Genomic DNA, 18,985 nt, shown 5'->3' on the forward strand with positions numbered 1-18,985 from the left:
CGCTGATCAGCGATCACCCATACACTAACACTATCCTACAGACTAGAGGCAATTTACAGAAGCCAATTAACCGACAAACCTGCACATCTTTGGAACATGGGAGGTGACTGGGACACCTGGAGAAAGCCCACAAGGCCACAGGGAGAACGTAAAATGATGTGCCGACAGTGCCTGTAGTCAGGTCCCTGGCGCTGTAAGGCAGCAATTCTACCGCTGCATCACTGTGCCACCCATCATTATTGATGCAAAGAATCGTTTGCCTTCAATCCTGTTTATTTTCCCTGTACCTATATCTATAGTTGTTGTGAGACACTTTGGAACAAAAAATACCTAAAGAAAAACTTATCCATACAGCACCCGTAGTCAGGATCAAACCCGGATCTCTGAGTCTGTGAGGCAAATAATCTTCCACACCATTTGATTAATCACATTTAAAAAGCTCTTAATTTCTAAGAACTAAATAACCATTTGATCTTTCTACCACAGGTTTGAAGCTCACTTTTATTTGTGTTGAAATCTGCTTTCCAATATTAAACTCATTCTTTGGTTCTCTTTACATCTTCCAGCAGTTTTTCGCATTGTACCTACATCGTAATTGTTGACCCCCCCCCACCCTGCGCCATTTATATGTCATGCACAAGTCTTGCAATTATGATTTAGATTCTAACCTAACACAGTATTAGGAATCGTGAGCATCCGTGGTAATCCCAGCACTGATTTTTATGGGATTACACATCTCACCTTTTGTCAATCTGAAAAGCTCTCTCTTATCCCGCTTTTCTCTCTCGGTCGCCGAGAAATCCTGCTACATCACATTTCACACTCTGGAACCTCTTTCAAGAAATCAGTGAGCTTATTCAACCAAGAACTTCTCTTCAGAAAGCTTGTTATAGTTTCTTTGTCATATGAGGTAACTATTATTTTCTCCACTGATGACTGAATTGAAACTCCCACATTTCATCTCCCTCCTTCAATGCAAGTCTAATGCCAACTCTCTAACCTAAAATATAGGTTTAAGGTGAGGGGAGAAAGATTACACAGGAACCCGAGTGGCAACTTGATAAAATGCTTTTTTTGCTGGGTGTATTGAACGAGTTATGGGGGAAAGTAGTTGAGGCAGGTACGATTATAACGTTTAAAAAGCATTTGGATAGGGCAGGTTTAGAGGGATATAGGCCAAACGCAGGTGGGTGGGACGAGTGTAGATGGGACAGGTTGGTTGGAATGGGAAAGTTACGCTGATGGACCTGTTTCCTCTATAACTGTTCAATATTACACCCTTTGCCTACAAATTAAAACAGATTTAACAATATCTCTGCATCATCTTTCATAAGCATCTTTAAGGAACGGCATGGTGGCACAGTGGTAAAGATGCTGCCTTACAACGCCAGAGACCTGGGTTTGATCCTGACTACAGGTGCTGTCTGTACGGAGTGTGTATGTTCCCTCTCTGACCATGTGGGGTTTCTCTGGGTGTTTGGTTTCGTCCCCCACTCCAAAGACGTGCATGTTTATAACCTTATTGGCTTCAGTAAAATTGTGTGTACGATAATGTTAGTGTATGGGGGGGGGGGGGGGGGGGGGGGGGGGGGGGGGTGATTACCGGTTGGCACAGACCTGGTGGGCTGAAAGGCCTGTTTCCACATTGTATTTCTAAAGTCTATAATCTAAAGTCTAAAGCAATTTTAAAATATTTGGATGGCTGTCTATCATAGAGTCACACAGTGATACGGTGTGGAAACAGGCCCTTCGGCCCAACTTGCCCACACCGGCCAATATGTCCCGGCTAAACTAGTCCCATCTGCCCACGTTTGGTCCATATTCCTACAAACCTGTCCTATTCAGATATCTGTCCAAATGTTTCTTAAACGTTGGGATAGTCCCAACCTCAACTATCTCCTCTGGTAGCTTGTTCCATGCACCCACCATCCTTTGTGTGAAAAAGTTACCCCTTAGATTCTTATTAAGTCTTTCCCCCTTCACCTTGAACCTAGGACCTCCGGTCCTTGATTCCCCTACTCTGGGCAAGAGACCCAATTTATTCCTCTCATGTTTTTATATACCTCTATAAGATCTTCTTGCATTCCAAGGAATAGAGACCCAGCCGACTCAACCTCTCCCTATAGCTCAGATCCTCTAGTCCTGGCAACATCCTCGTAAATCTTCTCTGAACCCTGACAATATATTTTCTTATAACACGGTGCCCAGAACTACACACAATATTCTAAATGTGGTCTCACCACGCCTTACGCAACTGCAATATGACCTCCCAACTTCTATACTCAATACTCTGACTGATGAAGGCCAATGTGCCAAAAGCCTTTTTGACCACCTTATCTACCTGCGACTTGACCTTCAAAGGAACCATGCACCTGCACTCCTAGATCCCTCTGCTCTACAACACCACCCAGGTGCCTACCATTCAATGTGTAGGTCCTGCCCTTCTTAGACGTCCCAAAATGCAACGCTTCACATTTCTCTGTATTAAATCCCATCAATCATTCCTCAGCCCACCTGGCCAATCGATCCAGATCCGGCTGCAATCTTTCACAACCATCTTCACTATCTGCAAAACCACCCACATTTGTATCATCTGCAAACTTGCTAATCTTACCGTGTATGTTGTCATCCGAATCATTGATGCAGATGACAAACAGTAACGGGCCCAGCACGGAACCCTGAGGCACAGCACTAGTCACAGGCCTCAAATCCGAGAAGCAACCTTCCACCATCACCCTTCTTTCCATGAAGCCAATTTTCTATCCCTTCAGCTATTTCTCCTTCGATCCTCAGTCATATCATTTTATCTGAATCTAAATCTGAACACCTTTTATTTTGAGTAGTGTTGGAGGGTCTCAGCAAGTCAGGCAGCGTCTGTGGAGTGAGATGGACAGACGATGTTCAGGGACAACTGTCTCCTTCAGACTGAAGGAGATGAGGTGAGGAAAGCTGGTAAAGAAAGGTGAGGGGAAGCAGGCACGGAAATCTCTATCAAAACATGCGGGGGACACAATTTCCTGGCGGCAGCGCGCGCGCATACGCACACATGCAAGGCTTCGGCCGTGGATGGTAACATCGGGAGCTGACCTGGTTGGTGACCGACTCCGAACTCCAGCAATAGCCGCTTCGTCCGCCCTGAATCATGGGGCTTGAATCGGCCCGTTCGTGGGGTCTTTCATTGGCCGGCGGGGGCTTCAAATCGGGAGCCTCGATCGCCTCGATCGCTTCGATGAAGCAGTTTGATTTTAAGCCGCGCCGGGCATTGAAAGGCCCCGCTAACAGGCCGATTCAGACCGTAGAAAGCTACTGATGAAGTCCGGATTACAAAACATGGGGAGGGGGGGAGATTGTCCCCCACCTATCAAAACAGGGGGGGGGGGGGGGGAAACGTGTCCCCCCCTCCCAGGATTTCCGCCCCCGAGGGGAAGAGGTGGGCAAGAACTAGCAAGTGATAGGTGGATGCAGGTGAGGAGATGGTAATGAGCAAATGAGTCGGGTTGCAGAGATAGATTTGACTTTTCTTTAGTCTTTGGTGATACAGCGTGTAAACAGGCTCTTCAGCCCACTGGGTCCATGCTGACCAGGGATCACTCCGTACACTAGCCCTATCCTACAAGGGAGAGGCACCAAGCCGGGAGGTGATATGTAGAGAAGACAGAAAAGTGCAGATGGTGGGATCCGAGGGAGAGCAGGGAGAGTAGAAGTCACAAGAGGATTAGTAGAACCCGTCTGAAGAAGGGTTCTGACGGAAAAAGTCACCCAGAAATGCTGCCCGATGCGCTGAGTTCCTCCAGCATTGTGTCTATCTTCAGAGTCGAAAGAAAGGTTAGCCCAGGGTGGGTGGGAGAGGGGAATAAGGCAGTTGAGATGGGGTGAGGGGTGTTATCTGAAATTGGGGAATTCAAAGATAATGCTGATGGGGTGCAGAATATCCAAGCAGAATACAAGTTGCTGTTCTTCTGAAGAAGGTGTCCCCACCTGAAACGTCATTTTCTTCAGAAATGCTACCCAACTCGCTGAGTTACTCTGGCATTTTGTATCTATCTTTGCTCTTTTTTCAGTTTGCTTCATTCATTAGTTGGTTTATTGTTTATTGCCAAATGTACTGAGGTACAGTGAAAAGCATTTGTTGCAGGCTAAGCAGTCAGTGCAAAGACTATACATGATTACAATCGAGCAGTCCACAGTCTACAGTTACATGATGAAGGGAATAACGCTTAGTGCAAAGTAAAGTCCAGTAAAGTCCAATTAATGATAGTCCGAGGGTTTCAAGAGAGGTAGATGGTAGATCAGGGCTGCCCTCTGGTTGGTGAGAGGATGGTTCCGTTGCCTGATAACAGCTGGGGAAAAAACTGTCGCTGAATCTGGAAGTGTGCATTTTCACATTTGCCTGATGGGAGAGGGGAGAAGAGGGTTGAGACTGGTCCTTAATTATGTTGGTGGTCTTGCAGAGGCAGTGTGAAGTGTAGATGGAGTCAATGGAAGGGAGGTTGGTTTGTATAATGGTCTGAGCTGTGTCCATGTGGAAAAACAATGCCTCTGGTAACAGTGGAGGCCGAGGATGGAAAGGAGAATTAAAAAGGAGCTCCAGTGGGTCCTGGCAGACAGAGCAATATACTACCAGAAGGCAGCTACACCACACTGGCTACACACCATGCTCTTATCCTGCTGCTACTATAGGGTAAAAGGTACAGGAGTCCATTACTTTCAGGTTTAAGGTTAGTTTCTTCCTATCAACTATCTTGCACACTCCATACCTCAGCACTGAACTACTTTAGAATATAGAGATACAGCGTGGAAACAGGTCCTTCGGCCCACCGCGTCTGCAAGGACCAACGAACACACCCCCCCACCCACACACACACACTAACACTATCTTACACACTAGGAACTATTTACAAATTTTATCGAAGCCAATTATCCTGTACGTCTATGGAGTGCGGGAGGAAACCGGAGAAGCTAGAGAAAACCCACGTGGTCACAAGGAGAATGCACAAACTCTGTAAAGGCAGCACACAAGGTCAGGATGGAACACGGGCCTCTAGTGCCCTGAGGCTGCAATCTACTGCTGGCCACTGTGCCGTCCATTAATAAATACTGTCGACAAAACCACCATAATCCACAACTACAGTGGACTTTGTATAAGGATGTGCTATATATTTCGGCTTGCACAATTATGGGCTAGTTACCTGGTATAACTGATAACTCATTGTATTATTGTTTACTACAAACTTATTTGTTGCATTGTTGTATTTAACATGCCCATAAAGATGCAGCACAAAATAAAGTAATTGTTCCATTTCCAGTGCATGACAATTAAATGCTCTTAACATCATCATAGCCTAAATACTGAAAGAATGTAGAATCGAGGAAGTGCAGATGCTAGTTTACGAAAAAAAATCATAAAGTGCGAGAGTAACACAGCGGGTCTAGCAGCATCTCTGGACAACAGGAATAGATGATGTTTCGAGTTGGGACACTTCTTCAGACTCGTTTTGGGTCGGGACCCTACTTCAGAGTCTGAAGAAAGGTCCTGTCCCAAAACATTACCTGTCCATGTTCTCCAGCGATGCCACACAACCTGCTAAGTTACTCCAGTCATTTATTGCCTAAATACCACTTTGATTAATCGTTTAAAAAAAAAAATACTCTTCGGATTCATTCCTCAATCTCCAATCCAGCTGCAAATGTTGTTGAGTCTTTCGTATATGTCAAGGATAAAAGAAAACAACACACCCATCTTATATCATCCATTTATAATTCAATATGATTGAGAGGACATATTTCCCCCAACTATTTCCTACTCAAAAGTCAATTACACGATTGAATTTAAAATATATATTTAAAATATTATTTCAAGTCAACCTCTTTCAAACCATTTATTCTCAAATTTCCCTGTACTGTAAGTCGGTGCTGCCTCGGCACTAAATCATCTGTTTCTTCTTGGACTGCAGCCAGAGTGAGTGGGGAAAAGGACATTATTCACAGTGCTGTTTGATTAGTACACTGTAGAGTATGAAAAGGACACAGCCAGGCAGAGTTAATCCAACACTTTGTACTGACTTTACACTTTACTTTTGGGATGCAGTGCAGAAACAGGCACTTTGGCCCACCGAGCCCACGCCATCCAGCGATCCCCCTGTATACTAGCACTATCCTGCACACTAGGAACAATTTACAATTAAGAAGCCAATCAACCTACCAATCTGTACGTCTTTGGAATTTGAGATGAAACCGGAGCACCCGAAAAACACCCACCTTGGTCACAGGGAGAACGTACAAACTCCAGACAGACAGCATAGTAGCCATGATTGAACCCAGGTCTCAGATGCTGCAAGGCAGTGATTCTACTGCTCACCACTGTGTCGCCCCTGTGCCACTGTATTGCTGAGTTGTTCCAGCACTTTGTGTCTTTATGCATCTGCAGTTTCTACAGTAAAGTCTGAGCATGACTCAACCAACCTCCATTATTTGTAAAATAAAATGGGTCAATTATTGACTGAATCACTGCAAAACAGGGGTGAAAAATCAATCGATTTTGCTGCTGATCGGGAAGGTGAAGAATGCTGTTTTTATGTGATAGAGCACAGGAGGAGCTGAAGCAGCTGTAATGGTGAATGAATTTGCATACATTGCTACCTTGCTAAAAATAAAAAGCTTTGAAGTTTCAACGGGCATGCAAATTTCCTGAAATCGGGGAGCAGGAGCAATTTGCTCCTTACTTACCTGCACAGCTTGGTATCGTGTCGTTCCACTGTGCCAACCCATTGAACACAGCCTGACACCGAATAGCCTTAGAGCCTTGCAGGTGATATCCCGGGTTGCACTCAAAACGGATGACGGAACCAGCGGAAAACTCGGAGCCGATTCTTCGTCCGTACCTGGGCTCAGGAACTGAGCTGCACTGGGTAGCACTGGTACGAGGGACAGCTGGAGAGGGGGGAATAAAAACTTGTGGTTAATCCTCAGCAATACAACAATGGTGCCGCAGGCATTCGTCTTTAATGGGCCGGATTTTCTCCAGACTGAAGTGTTACTTCTGATATACAAAGTGGATGTATCAATATAAATCAAGATTTGCCCTCCAAACCTGAATGATGCAACAAAGTAAATGCATGAACAGCTTATTAATCTCCTCTCCCAGGTATATCAAATCTTGCCCTGAAGTACATATTGGTTTTCATTCACTGAGTAGTGGATATTGCATTTATTTTCTTAAATATATTCTGCAGGCATAAACAGGGAAATATTATAGATTGAAGCAATCTATGGCGTACATCTAATGCTTCTATTTATGACAAAAAAAAGCAAAAATTTATGTTGCTGGCACTCTCTTGCTCATAAAATATATCAACACCGAGCTTCTCAATCCTTCTTAAATTGGTTTCTCCTCATTGCCATCTGGCACTGGAGAGTTTGCTGTAGTTGTCCCTGGTTTCACCTGCAATGCACCAGTTAATGTCTTCCATGACTCTGGATCCCTCAATTCCAGAAAGCAAGTTTGAGGTGCTGTACTTTGGGAGGTAAAATGGGAGGATGAATTACAGCTGACAATGACTCGGAGAATAGGAGGGAGATCGATCGACTGATCAAATGATGCCAGAACAGCATCTGAAGAACGCCGTCAGATCTGAAGAAGGGTCTCGGCCCAAAACTTCACCACATCCTTTTCTCCAGAGATGCTTACTGACCCGCTGAGTTACTCAAGCATTTTGTGTCAAGTGCCAGAATCACAACCTTGCACTTAATGTCAGTAAAACCAAGGAACTGATTGTTGACTTTGGAAGAGGAAGGTCGATGATCCACGAACCTCTCTTCATCGATGGGTCGGCGGTGGAGAGAGTCAACAACTTCTAATTCCTGGGGTAGCATGTCTTTGAAAAAGTATTCTAGACCCAGCACGCTGATGCAATCATAAGAAAAGCCATTAACACATCCACTTTCTTCGAAGATTGCGGAGATTTGGCATGTTGACGAACACTCTTGAGATTCTACAGGTGGACAGTAGAGAGCATATTGACCGATTTCATCTCAGCCTGGTTCGGCAACTTGAATGAAAAAGATTGCATAAAGTGGTGAACACTGCCCAGTCCATCACAGATTCTGACCTCCCCACCATCGAAGGGATCGACAGGAGTCACTGCCTCAATAAGGAAACCAGCATCATCAGAGACCCACACTGCCCTGGCCACACTTTCATTTCACTCCTGTCATCGTGAAGAAGGTCCAGGAGCCTGAAAACTGTAGCATCCAAGTTCAGGAGCAGCTCCTTCACGACAACCATCAGGCTATCAAACACTGCAATCTTTAAATAAGCTCTGAATTTCATAGACTTGACTGCATTGATTTTGTTTTTGCACTATTATAGTTTTTCTTATATTTACTGAAGTTTATTTGTTGTTCATTATCGTGTTTACATCGTACTATATTTACATATCTGTTGTGCTGCTGCAAGTAGGGATATCATTGTTCCCTTTCCGGACATATGACAATAAAACACTCTTAACTATTTTGACATGACCTTTAACATGTACTGAGGTTGACCTTAAACATGTACTGAGGGATCTTGTGGTCCTTTGTAGGTCTCGTCTTGCAAATGGCAGCACAAGTGGATAAGGTGGTAAAGAAGGCATGTGATATGTTTGTTTACATACAGTAGGTCAGAGCACAAAGCAATGAGTCAGGTAGTCGTGATGCAGCTTTATAAGACTTTTGTTTGGAGTATAGCATGTAGTTCTGGTCACCTCATAATGGGAAGGATGTGGAGGTTCTGGAAAGGGTGCAGAGGAGGTTTACCAGAATGATGCCTGGATTGCAAGGATACAAAGGACATTTATTATCACATACACCAATTGGTGTAGTGAAATTTGACTTGCCATTGTAGCACACAAATAAAGATAAGACACAACATGGAAAGTGGTGAAATCATTGGACAAAGTCAGCATGGATTTATGAAAGGTAAATCATGTCTGACGAATCTTATAGAATATTTTGTGGATGTAACTAGTAGAGTGGATAAGGGAGAACCAGTGGAAGTGTTATATTTGGACTTTCAGAAGGCTTTCGACAAGGTCCCACATAAGAGATTAGTATGCAAACTTAAAGCACACGGTATTGGGGGTTCAGTATTGATGTGGATAGAGAACTGGCTGGCAGACAGGAAGCAATGAGTAGGAGTAAACGGGTCCTTTTCAGAATGGCAGGCAGTGACTAGTGGGGTGCCGCAAGGCTCAGTGCTGGGACCCCAGCTATTTACAATATATATTAATGATTTGGACGAGGGAATTGAATGCAACATCTCCAAGTTTGCGGATGACACAAAGCTGGGGGGGGCAGTGTTAGCTGTGAGGAGGACTCTAGGAGGCTGCAAGGTGACTTGGATAGGTAGGTGTGTGAGTGGACAAATGCATGGCAGATGCAGTATAATGTGGATAAATGTGAGGTTATCCACTTTGGTGGCAAGAACAGGAAAGTAGACTATTATCTGAATGGTGGCCGATTAGGAAAAGGGGAGATGCAACGAGACCTGGGTGTCATGGTTGCACCAGTCATTGAAAGTAGGCATGCAGGTGCAGCAGGCAGCGAAGAAAGCGAATGGTATGTTAGCATTCATAGCAAAAGGATTTGAGTATAGTAGGGAGGTTCTGCTGCATTTGTACAGGGCCTTGGTGAGACCACACCTTGGTGAGATCACACATTGTCTACAGTTTTGGTCTCCAAATCTGAGGAAAGACATTCATGCCATAGAGGGAGTACAGAGAAGGTTCACCAGACTGATTCCTGAGATGGCAGGACTTTCATATGAAGAAAGATTGGACTTGTACTCGCTAGAATTTAAAAGATTGAGGTGGGATCTTATAGAAACTTACAAAATTCTTAAGGGGTTGGACAGGCTAGATACAGGAAGATTGTTCCCGATGTCCAGAACACGGTGTCACAGTTTAAGGATAAGGGGGAAGACTTTTAGGACCGAGATGAGAAAATCATTTTTCACACAGAGAGTGGTGAATCTGTGGAATTCTCTGCCACAGATGGTTGTTGAGGCCAGTTCATTGGCTATATTTAAGAGGGAGTTAGATGTGGCCCTTGCGGCTTAAGGGATCAGGGGGTATGAAGAGAAGGCAGGTACAGGATACTGTTGGATGATCAGCCATGATCATATTGAAAGGCGGTGCAGGCTCAAAGGGCCGAATGGCCTACTCCTGTACCTATTTTCTATGTTTCTAAAGAATTTAACAATAAACATGGTTCCCACTGTGGGGGAAGGCAGCAAAGTCCACTCCCGTCCCCTGTTCGGGCCTATTGTGGCCTCCACTGTCGACGCTATGGCAGCCTGATGCTTCAGGCCCTCTTGCCGGGAACATGGAACTCCAGCGTTGGGTGAACAGTCCTCAGCGGCTTGGAATCTCCGGAGCGGCAGCCTCCTCCCCGGAGACCGCAGCTCCCGATGTCCTCAGGCCGTGCTGGTTGGAGCTCCGACTCTGACGATCTCGGATCCCAGGCTCCGCGATGTTCCAAACCCAGCGCCGCCCGCCCGCCCGCAGCCACAGCTTCTCAGTCGGTGGTCACAGTACTCCGGAGCCCACCGGCCGGTCACGACAGGAAACGCCGCTCCATTCTCGATGGTAGGCCGTGAGGAAGGGGCGAAGAAGCAGCTTGGAGGGAAGCCGCCTCTCCAACCAGGTAGGGACTAGGAAATAAAGTTTCCACCTTCCCCTCCCCCACCCCCCACATAAAAAACTAGAAGACCTCCAAAAACAGTTAACTTTTAACTCACTAAAAATTTTAAAAAGGGTGACAGGACTAACAGCTGCTGGCAGGGCAGCCATACTCAAGTCAAGTCAAGTCAAGTCAAGTCAAGTTTATTTGTCACATACACATACGAGATGTACAGTGAAATAAAAGTGGCAATGCTCGCGGACTTTTGTGCAAAAGACAAACAACAAAACAACCAAACAAATTATAAACACAATCATAACACACGTATTCTTTTACATAATAAATAATGGAAGGAAAAACGTTCAGTAGAGTTAGTCCCTGGTGAGATAGGCGTTTACAGTCCAAATTGCCTCTGGGAAGAATCTCCTTCTCAACCTCTCCGTTCTCACCGCATGGCAACGGAGGCGTTTGCCTGACCGTAGCAGCTGGAACAGTCCATTGCAGGGGTGGAAGGGGTCTCTCATGATCCCATGAGTCATGATCCCATGACTCGACGGCGCCCCCTTGGTTGAGGGGGTGTTAGTCACAGGGAGAGGTTGCACAGGCTTGAATTTTTTTTTCTGGAATGCCGAAGGTTTCTGGGAAACCGAATAGAAACACATAAAGTGTGAGAGGCACAGATAGACTGTCTGAACCTTTTACTGGAATCAAAATATCAAGTAATATAGGGCATAGATTTAAGGTGAGAGGGGCAATGTTTCAAGAAGATGTGCAGGGCAAGTTTTTATTTAGAGTTAGTGGTGAGTGCCTTGGGCTCAGTAAGACAAACTAATAAATCATGAGGCCTCTGATTCATGGTTGCAAAGACCTAACATGAAGATAATCAGATACGGAAGCTTGACAGCCTGCAGCACCAGACACAGGAACAACTTCTAGTCCTATATTAACAGGCTTCTGAACAGTCCTTCCATTAGCTAGGATACTGTCCAATTCACCTCAACCCCACTGTTGACATTGAACTTAGTCTCTGGTCCAGGTGCGCTAACTCCCCTCTCCCTCCGAGCAAAAGGTATAGTGGTGTGAAAACGCACACCTCCAGATTCAGGAACAGTTTCTTCACAGCTGTTATCAGACAACTGAGCCATCCTATCACAACCAGAGAGCAATGCTGAACTACTGTCTACCTCATTGGTGACCCTTTGTCGGACTTTGCTGGTTTTACCTTGCACTAAACGTCATGTGTCTATACACTGCAAGTGGATCGATTGTAATCATGTATTGTCTTTCTGCTGACTGGACAGCATGCAGCAAAAGCTTCTCACGGTACCTTAGTACACGTGACGATAAACTGAACTGAACTGAACTAAAATGTTGTCACCTCTATTTTGCACCCTTTGCTATTTCTGCAGTACTTGAGTTTGGCTCGATTGCATCTATGTATAGTAATATTTGTTTTGATTAGATGGCATGCAAAACAAAGCTTTTTCAATGTTCCTCGGTACACATGGCAATAATAAACCTAAGAAAGACATGAAATGCTGAAGGCAGGCAGCATCTCTGGAGAATCGTGGAAAAATTACATTTCGGGTCGGGACCATTCTTCAGACTCACCTTTCAGGTTGGGACCCTTCTTCAGACTTGTGTTTTGGGTCGGGACACTTCTTCAGACTGACTGAAAAAGCTGGCCAATCCAAAAAATCGAGTCTGAAAGATCCCGGCTCAAAACACCACCTACCCCTGTTCTCCAGAGATGCTGCCTGCCCCGCTGAGTTACTCCAGCACTTTGTGTCTTTTAATGGTATAAGCCGGCATCAGCAGATCCTTGTTAATAAATAATAAACCTAAACCTAAAATATATGAATCTTTTCTTTCTCCGAGACGTTGAAGACACGTTCTGTACCTAATGTAACAAATAACCCAGGTTCCCAGCAATGAACCCCTAGTTCCAAAACCAAAGCCAACTGTTGTTTGTGGACTAGGGTAGAAGTACGGGCTTATTGGTTATATGCAGAGAATAAGATCAGCGGACTTTACCTTAGGTTGCGAGTCCAGAACAGGGGTGACATAGTGGTGCAGCGGGTGGAACTGTTGCCTCACAGCGCTGGAGACCCAGGTTTGATCTTGACTACAGGGAATGTCAGTACGGAGTTTGTATGGTCTCTATGTGACTGAGTTGGCTTTCCCCTGGGTGCTCCGGTTTCTTCCCACACTCCAAAGCCATGCAGTTTTGTAAGTTAATTGGCTATTGAAAATCTGTAAACATCTCTAGTGTGTGTAGGATAGTGCTAGGATAGTACAGGGTGATCGCTGATTGGTATGGACTCGGTGGGCCGAAGGGCCTGTACTGTTTCCACGCTGTATCTTGACTAAAGTGAAGCACATATATACTCTTCAGAAGTAAGTAGGCTGGAGGAAAGGGGAAGGCTGGGAAATGGAGCTGCTGAGCTCACTCGGAACTAACTGCTCCAGGAATGATGCCGATGGGACTGGAGCAAGAATTCCATCTACATAAGTAAACAAGACTCAGGGCAAGTTACCAGCAAGGGACCTTGCAGATGTAAAGAAAGAGGCACCTTTCATGTGGACATGTTTAACCTCAACATTTACACTGCGAGAGCTTTTCCAAATAGATCACAGCTGAAGTGCATGAAATGTATTTTCTCTAAAAGGGCAATTGCACAGTAGTGGGCAAGGAGCGGGACTAATTGTATTGCTTCTTTAAACTGCTGGTAAACACACTGGGTCAAACAATTTTCTTTTGCACGGCACAATTCTGTGCTGCAAATAATATTCACTGAGCTAGCCACATTTTTCCCAGGAAATGTGTCTATTAAATTCTCGTGGGTAAATAGAGGTGCCGTGGTAAATAGATAGTTCAGTATGGCTTACAGCTGCGTTAGTTCATGCAGAAAGGACATTGGTAAACCAATGTTGCAGAAACAAGGAACTGCAGATGTTGATTTACAAAACAAGACATAACGTGCTGGAGTAACTCCGCAGGTCAGACAGCATTTCTCGAGAACATGGATAGGTAACGATACGAGTCAGGATCCTTCTTCGGACTTCAAGTTTCAGGGTGAAAAATCAAGTTTAAGAGGCTTTTAGACAGATATACAGGAAATCAAGGGGCTTGGATTATGTGCAGCCAGATGAGATATGTTTATGTCGGCATCACGTTCAGCACAGACATTGTGGGCCGAAGGGCCTGTTCCTGTGCTGTACTTTTCTGTGTTCTGATCAAATTGGATAGTGAACTGAATAAACATTGTTGCTTAATAAACATTTAAGTCAGGGTCATAGGGCAGGAATATGGAAGGAAGGGACAGGGCAAGGGAAATAGCATTGAAATGTCACGCGGGGAAGATGTGACAAATAAAACTCCCAGGATGCACCTCCCGGTGGGAGAAGGGTAGTGGGAAGCGCTGTGGAGCCAAACAATTGGCGGGCCGCCGAGAGAAGAGGGACCAGGCTGGGTGGGGGGGGGGGGCAACACAGAGTACAAAGAGGGGCCCAATGGGGAAGGGGGGGCGAGAGCAAAGAGGCTCGGTGGGGTGGGGGCCACCGAGGACAAAGGGGGACCCGGCGAGGAGCCACGGTGAGAAGATAAGAATGTACCAAGAATTTCTAAAACTTTGTTGGCACCAGAAACGTAGCGACTCTTTGTGTACTGTCCAGGTGAGGTCTGCTGTATGATTTTACCGGGTTGTATGTAATAAACAAAGAATCCCACTATTCACCTCGATACATGTGACAAAAAAAAGTATAATTGAATTAATTGAATGGAATTGAATTGAATGAAAATATATAAAGTAAAGAGAGCCAACATAACGGCAGTCAGAGAAATAGTTGAGCTTTTGTCTTCCTTTGCTGGGCAGAGGTCGGTGGCAAGGCCATTGTTAATGTCCACCATTCACTTGAGTTAGAGTTAGACTTACAATTAGGGCCTTCATTAGGTGGGGTTAAGCCACATCTCTCTGGAAATGGTTCCAATCTTCTGATGAAAGTTCTCCCTCACTGATTTTGGAGTGGATTTAGAACAAGGGACAGTGAAGGATTAGAGATGTTTGCTGAGTTAGAAATGTCTGCAGCTTTAGAGAGAACTCACAGACCATGGCAATCCCTGGAAAAGCCTGGATATGGTGGATGTGGGGAGGATGTTTCCTCTGCTGGGAGAGTCCAGGACCAGAGGGCACAGCCTCAGAATAAAAGGAAATACCTTTTGAAGTACCTTTCGTCAGAGGGTGGGTGAATCTGTGGAATTCTTTGCCACAGACAGTCAATGGATATTTTTAACGCAAAGATTGGTCAGCCATGATCATGGGCAGAAATCCGGGGGGGAAGGGGGGGGGAGGGGGGACTGGGCCCATGTTTTGAGAGGTGGGGGACAATCCCCCCCATGTTTTGTGTCGAGGCGATCGAGGCTCCAGATGTTGAAGCCCCTGCTGGGCAATGGTAGATCCCGCGGACGATTTTAAGCTGCGCCGGGCAATGAAAGGCCCTGCAAAAGGGCTGATTCAAGCCCCACGATTCAGGCCGGAAGCTGCTGCTGTTGTTGCTGGAGCTCCCGAAAGCCGGTCACCAACCAGGGACCTGCGAGCTCCCAATGTTACCGTCCACACGGCCTGCAGCCGAAGACTCCGAAGTCGAGTCGCAGCGGCAACGCCACCACAGCCTCCGAAGTCAGCCAGCTCCGTGATGTTAAGTCCACAGGCTCTGAGACCGGGGCCATTAAGGTCGATTCCAGTTGGAGGCCACTAGCTCCACAATGTTAGGCCTCAGAGTAAGTATAAATTTATTATAATTGACACCACTTTTGGCCTTCTTTCACTGTCTGTCAAGTCTTCCCCAGGCCCCAGGATCATTACAGTAAGATGTGTGTGTGTGTGTGTGTGTGTGTGTGTGTGTGTGTGTGTGTGTGTGTGTGTGTGTGTGTGTGTGTGTGTGTGTGTGTGTGTGTGTGTGTGTGTGTGTGTGTGTGTGAGAGGGGGGGGGGGGGGACTGGGAGGAGATAAAAGGAGGGGGGGGGGAATAGTCTCCCCCCCCCCCCCCCCCACCCATGGCCATGATTAAATGGCGGAGTAGACTCGATGGGCCAAATGGCCTAATCCTGCTCCTATCACTCATAAACTTGTAAAACCCATGCACTTGGTGCCTTTGTTCTTCCATACGATGGGTCACAGGTTTGGGAGTTGCTGTTGGAGATGGGAACTGTTATAGAGAAAAAGATTCAATGTCCACCATGAGGTAGGTTGAAGAATCGGGACTGTGCCCTGGCTCATTGAAGCCTGATAACAGAGGGGTAGAAGCTGTTTCCAAATCCGGTGATGTGACCTTTATAGCTCCTGTGTCTTCGACCTAATAGTAGCGGGGAGAAGAAAGAAAAACCAGGGTGGAAAGGGTCTTTGATTATGTTGGCTGCGTTCTCTTGCTTATGAAACACAAATGACTCAGAGTTCCACCATACCTCCGGAGGGAATATTTTCTGTTTATTTAATTGGTATAGTTTGGAATAGAGATACAATGAGAATCTCATTATATCTCATTATGAGATACAATGTGGGAACAGGCCCTTCAGCCCATCCATTCCAGCGATTGCCCCGTACACTAGCACTATCCTGCACAACAGGGACAATCTACCATTTACAGAAGCCAATTGTCCTGCAGGTCTTTGGGGTGTGGGAGAAAATAAGAGCACCCAGAGAAATCCCACGAGGTCACAGGGAGAACGCACAAATTCCGTACGGCCAGCACCCTATAGTCAGTATTCAACCCGGGTCTCAGGCGCTCAGGCTCTATCGCTGCGCCACCATGCCGCCCATATTAATTATAATTTAATTTACAAATTAAACAGGCTTGGAGAATATGTTTAAGATCACGAGCAAAACCAGTGGAAATTGGTCACATTAATAACTCCTATAAATCTTCTGAGTCAATGAATGTGACAGGTTGGGTACAGTTTCTCATGCAGGGTCTTGGAAGGATGCAACCTTTATCTGCCAGCGCTCTGCTGAATGAAACCTCCTAACTGATACAAATTAGATTGTTATAAAGGTCACACTTCTCAATTTCGGTGAAGGTGGCCACGAGTAGACAGAACCAGGAACAAAATAAAAATAAAATGCTGTGTTTTGACAGCAATTATTCTTCCCTATCTTGCAGTTAATGCAACGCACTGCAGTGATATAAAACTGAAATCAGTGCAGCGTAAAAGCGAATGCCAAATAAGGTCAGCCTGGAATGGGAAGCAATAAATAAAATGATCGAATTTACAGGGCAGATTATTGCTTTCGTTCATTGTTCACCAGCTATCCCCAAAGACATTTATAAGACTTTACTGGCAACCCGGTAGGTAGGTGCAATAATTCCTTCCTGCACATTTTTTGCAAGAAACTGTAAAATTAGGTGGATGGAATCATAAACGGCTCAGAAATCCACCCTTGTTAATGAGGATGTACGGACAATGACATTTTTCAGTAGTTTAGTTCAACTTATTATTATTGCCATGTGTATGAGGTACAGTGAAAGGCTTTTATGGTGTGAGCTTTGATCCCCCCCCCTCTCTCCCTCCTACTGCAAATATTCTGAAGAAGGGTCCTGACCCGAAATGTGACCTGTACCGAGGTACAGTGAAAAACTTTTTGTTGCGTGCTATCCATTCAGCAGAAAGACAATACATGATTACGATCAAGCCATCTGCTGCCTAAAGATAAAGGATAAAGGGAATACATTTAGTGCAAAGTCCAGTAAAGTCTGATTAAAGATAGTCCAAGAGTCTCCAACGAGGTTGATGGTAAGTCAGGACCACTCTCTAGTTGGTGATAGGATGGTTCAGTTGCCTGATGACAACTGGGAACTGTTTTTCCACTTCCATTATTTCTTGTTCCTAAACATTTGTTATGATCCAAGTACAAACAATTGAAGCACAATCAGTAACTCATGATGCAGCTCTATAGGACTTTGGCTAGGCCGCAATGGAGCATTCCCTACAGTTCCTGTTGCCCCATAATAGGAAGGATGTGGAGGCTTTGGAGAGGGTGCAGAGGAGGTTTACCAGAATATTGCCTGGATTAGATTTTTAAATTCCAGGGAGTGGTTGGACAGACTTGGATTGTTTTCCCTGGAACATCGGAGGTTCAAGAAAGACTTGATATACTGTAGGTGTATCAAATTATGAGAGACATAGATTGGGTAGACAGTCAGAACCTTTTCCCCAGGGTGGAAATGACCAACACTAGAGTGTATTGCTATAAAGTGAGAGGGGGAAACTTTAAAGGAGATGTGTGGGGCACATTTTTTTTTACACAGGGTGGAGGGCACCTGGAATGTTTTGCAAAGTGGAGGCAGATACAATAGTGTTGTGTAAGAGGCTTTTGGATGGGCACATGGGATTGCAGGGAATAAAGGGATATGGATCATATACAGGCAGACAAAATCAGTTTAACTTGGCGTCATGTTTGGCAAAGACATTGTGGGCTGAAGAGCCAGTTCCTGTGCTGTACTGTTCTACACTCTATGTAATTGTAGTTGCAGCAGCCCACGTATCTCTTGAGCCAAACCTCCTCTGCTGGAAGGACAACCAAGTTGCAGCAGTGGACACCCATCTCAGCACAAGCTCCAAGCTGCAACTGTATAGCTTACATCATATGTGCATGAGTGTGCATGGAATCTGAATGGGATCGGACAGTTGCTAAGCTAATGGCAGAACTCGGCATGTTTGATTGAAAAAACACTGACACTTTGGCCTGAGTCCACGCCCACCATCCATTCACACCAGTTCTATGTTATTCCACTGTCGCATCCACTCCCTACACACAACGGGCAATTTACAGAGGCCAATTTACCTACAAACATACAAATCTTTGGAATGTGGGAGGAAACCGGAGCACCCGGAGAAAACCCACATGGTCACAGGGAGGACATGCAAACTCTGTACAGACAGCACCCAAGGTCATGATCAGATCCAGGTGTCTGGCGCTGAGGCAGCTGCTCAAACAGCATTGACACTCCTGCTGAAGTTGAGAGCTTGTTTCTCTTTCTTCTTTGTTTGTATCTTAGTGGCTGAAGTTGCGGGTTTGGGAAGTGTTGGTGGAGTAGCCTTGGCAACTTAAGGTCTCATCTGCTCTTGTACTTGACTGGTCACGAGAAGTTGATCAGGTCATAAGGTCCAGGAGTAGAATTAGGCCATTTGACCCATCAAGTCTTCTCCCCCATTCAATCTTTCCCTCTCAAACCCCATTCTTTAGCCTTTGCCCCATAACCTATGACAACCTTACTAACCAAGAATCTATCAATCTCCACCTTAAAAATATCCATTACTTGGCCTCTG

At 45.4% G+C, this 18,985-nt stretch overlaps 1 protein-coding gene across 1 annotated transcript in view; it reads right to left on the reverse strand.

Annotated features, from left to right (window-relative positions):
- Positions 1-18,985, reverse strand: part of LOC129697526 (CUB and sushi domain-containing protein 1-like) — a 512,171-nt gene that overhangs the window by 317,849 nt on the left and 175,337 nt on the right. Inside the window, exon 21 of the mRNA XM_055636177.1 lies at positions 6,727-6,930. Coding sequence (XP_055492152.1) covers positions 6,727-6,930 — 204 coding nt within the window. The remainder of the gene's footprint in view (positions 1-6,726; positions 6,931-18,985) is intronic.

The sequence above is a fragment of the Leucoraja erinacea genome, chromosome 5 (genome assembly GCF_028641065.1).
Source record: "Leucoraja erinacea ecotype New England chromosome 5, Leri_hhj_1, whole genome shotgun sequence".
Lineage (NCBI taxonomy): Eukaryota > Metazoa > Chordata > Chondrichthyes > Rajiformes > Rajidae > Leucoraja > Leucoraja erinaceus.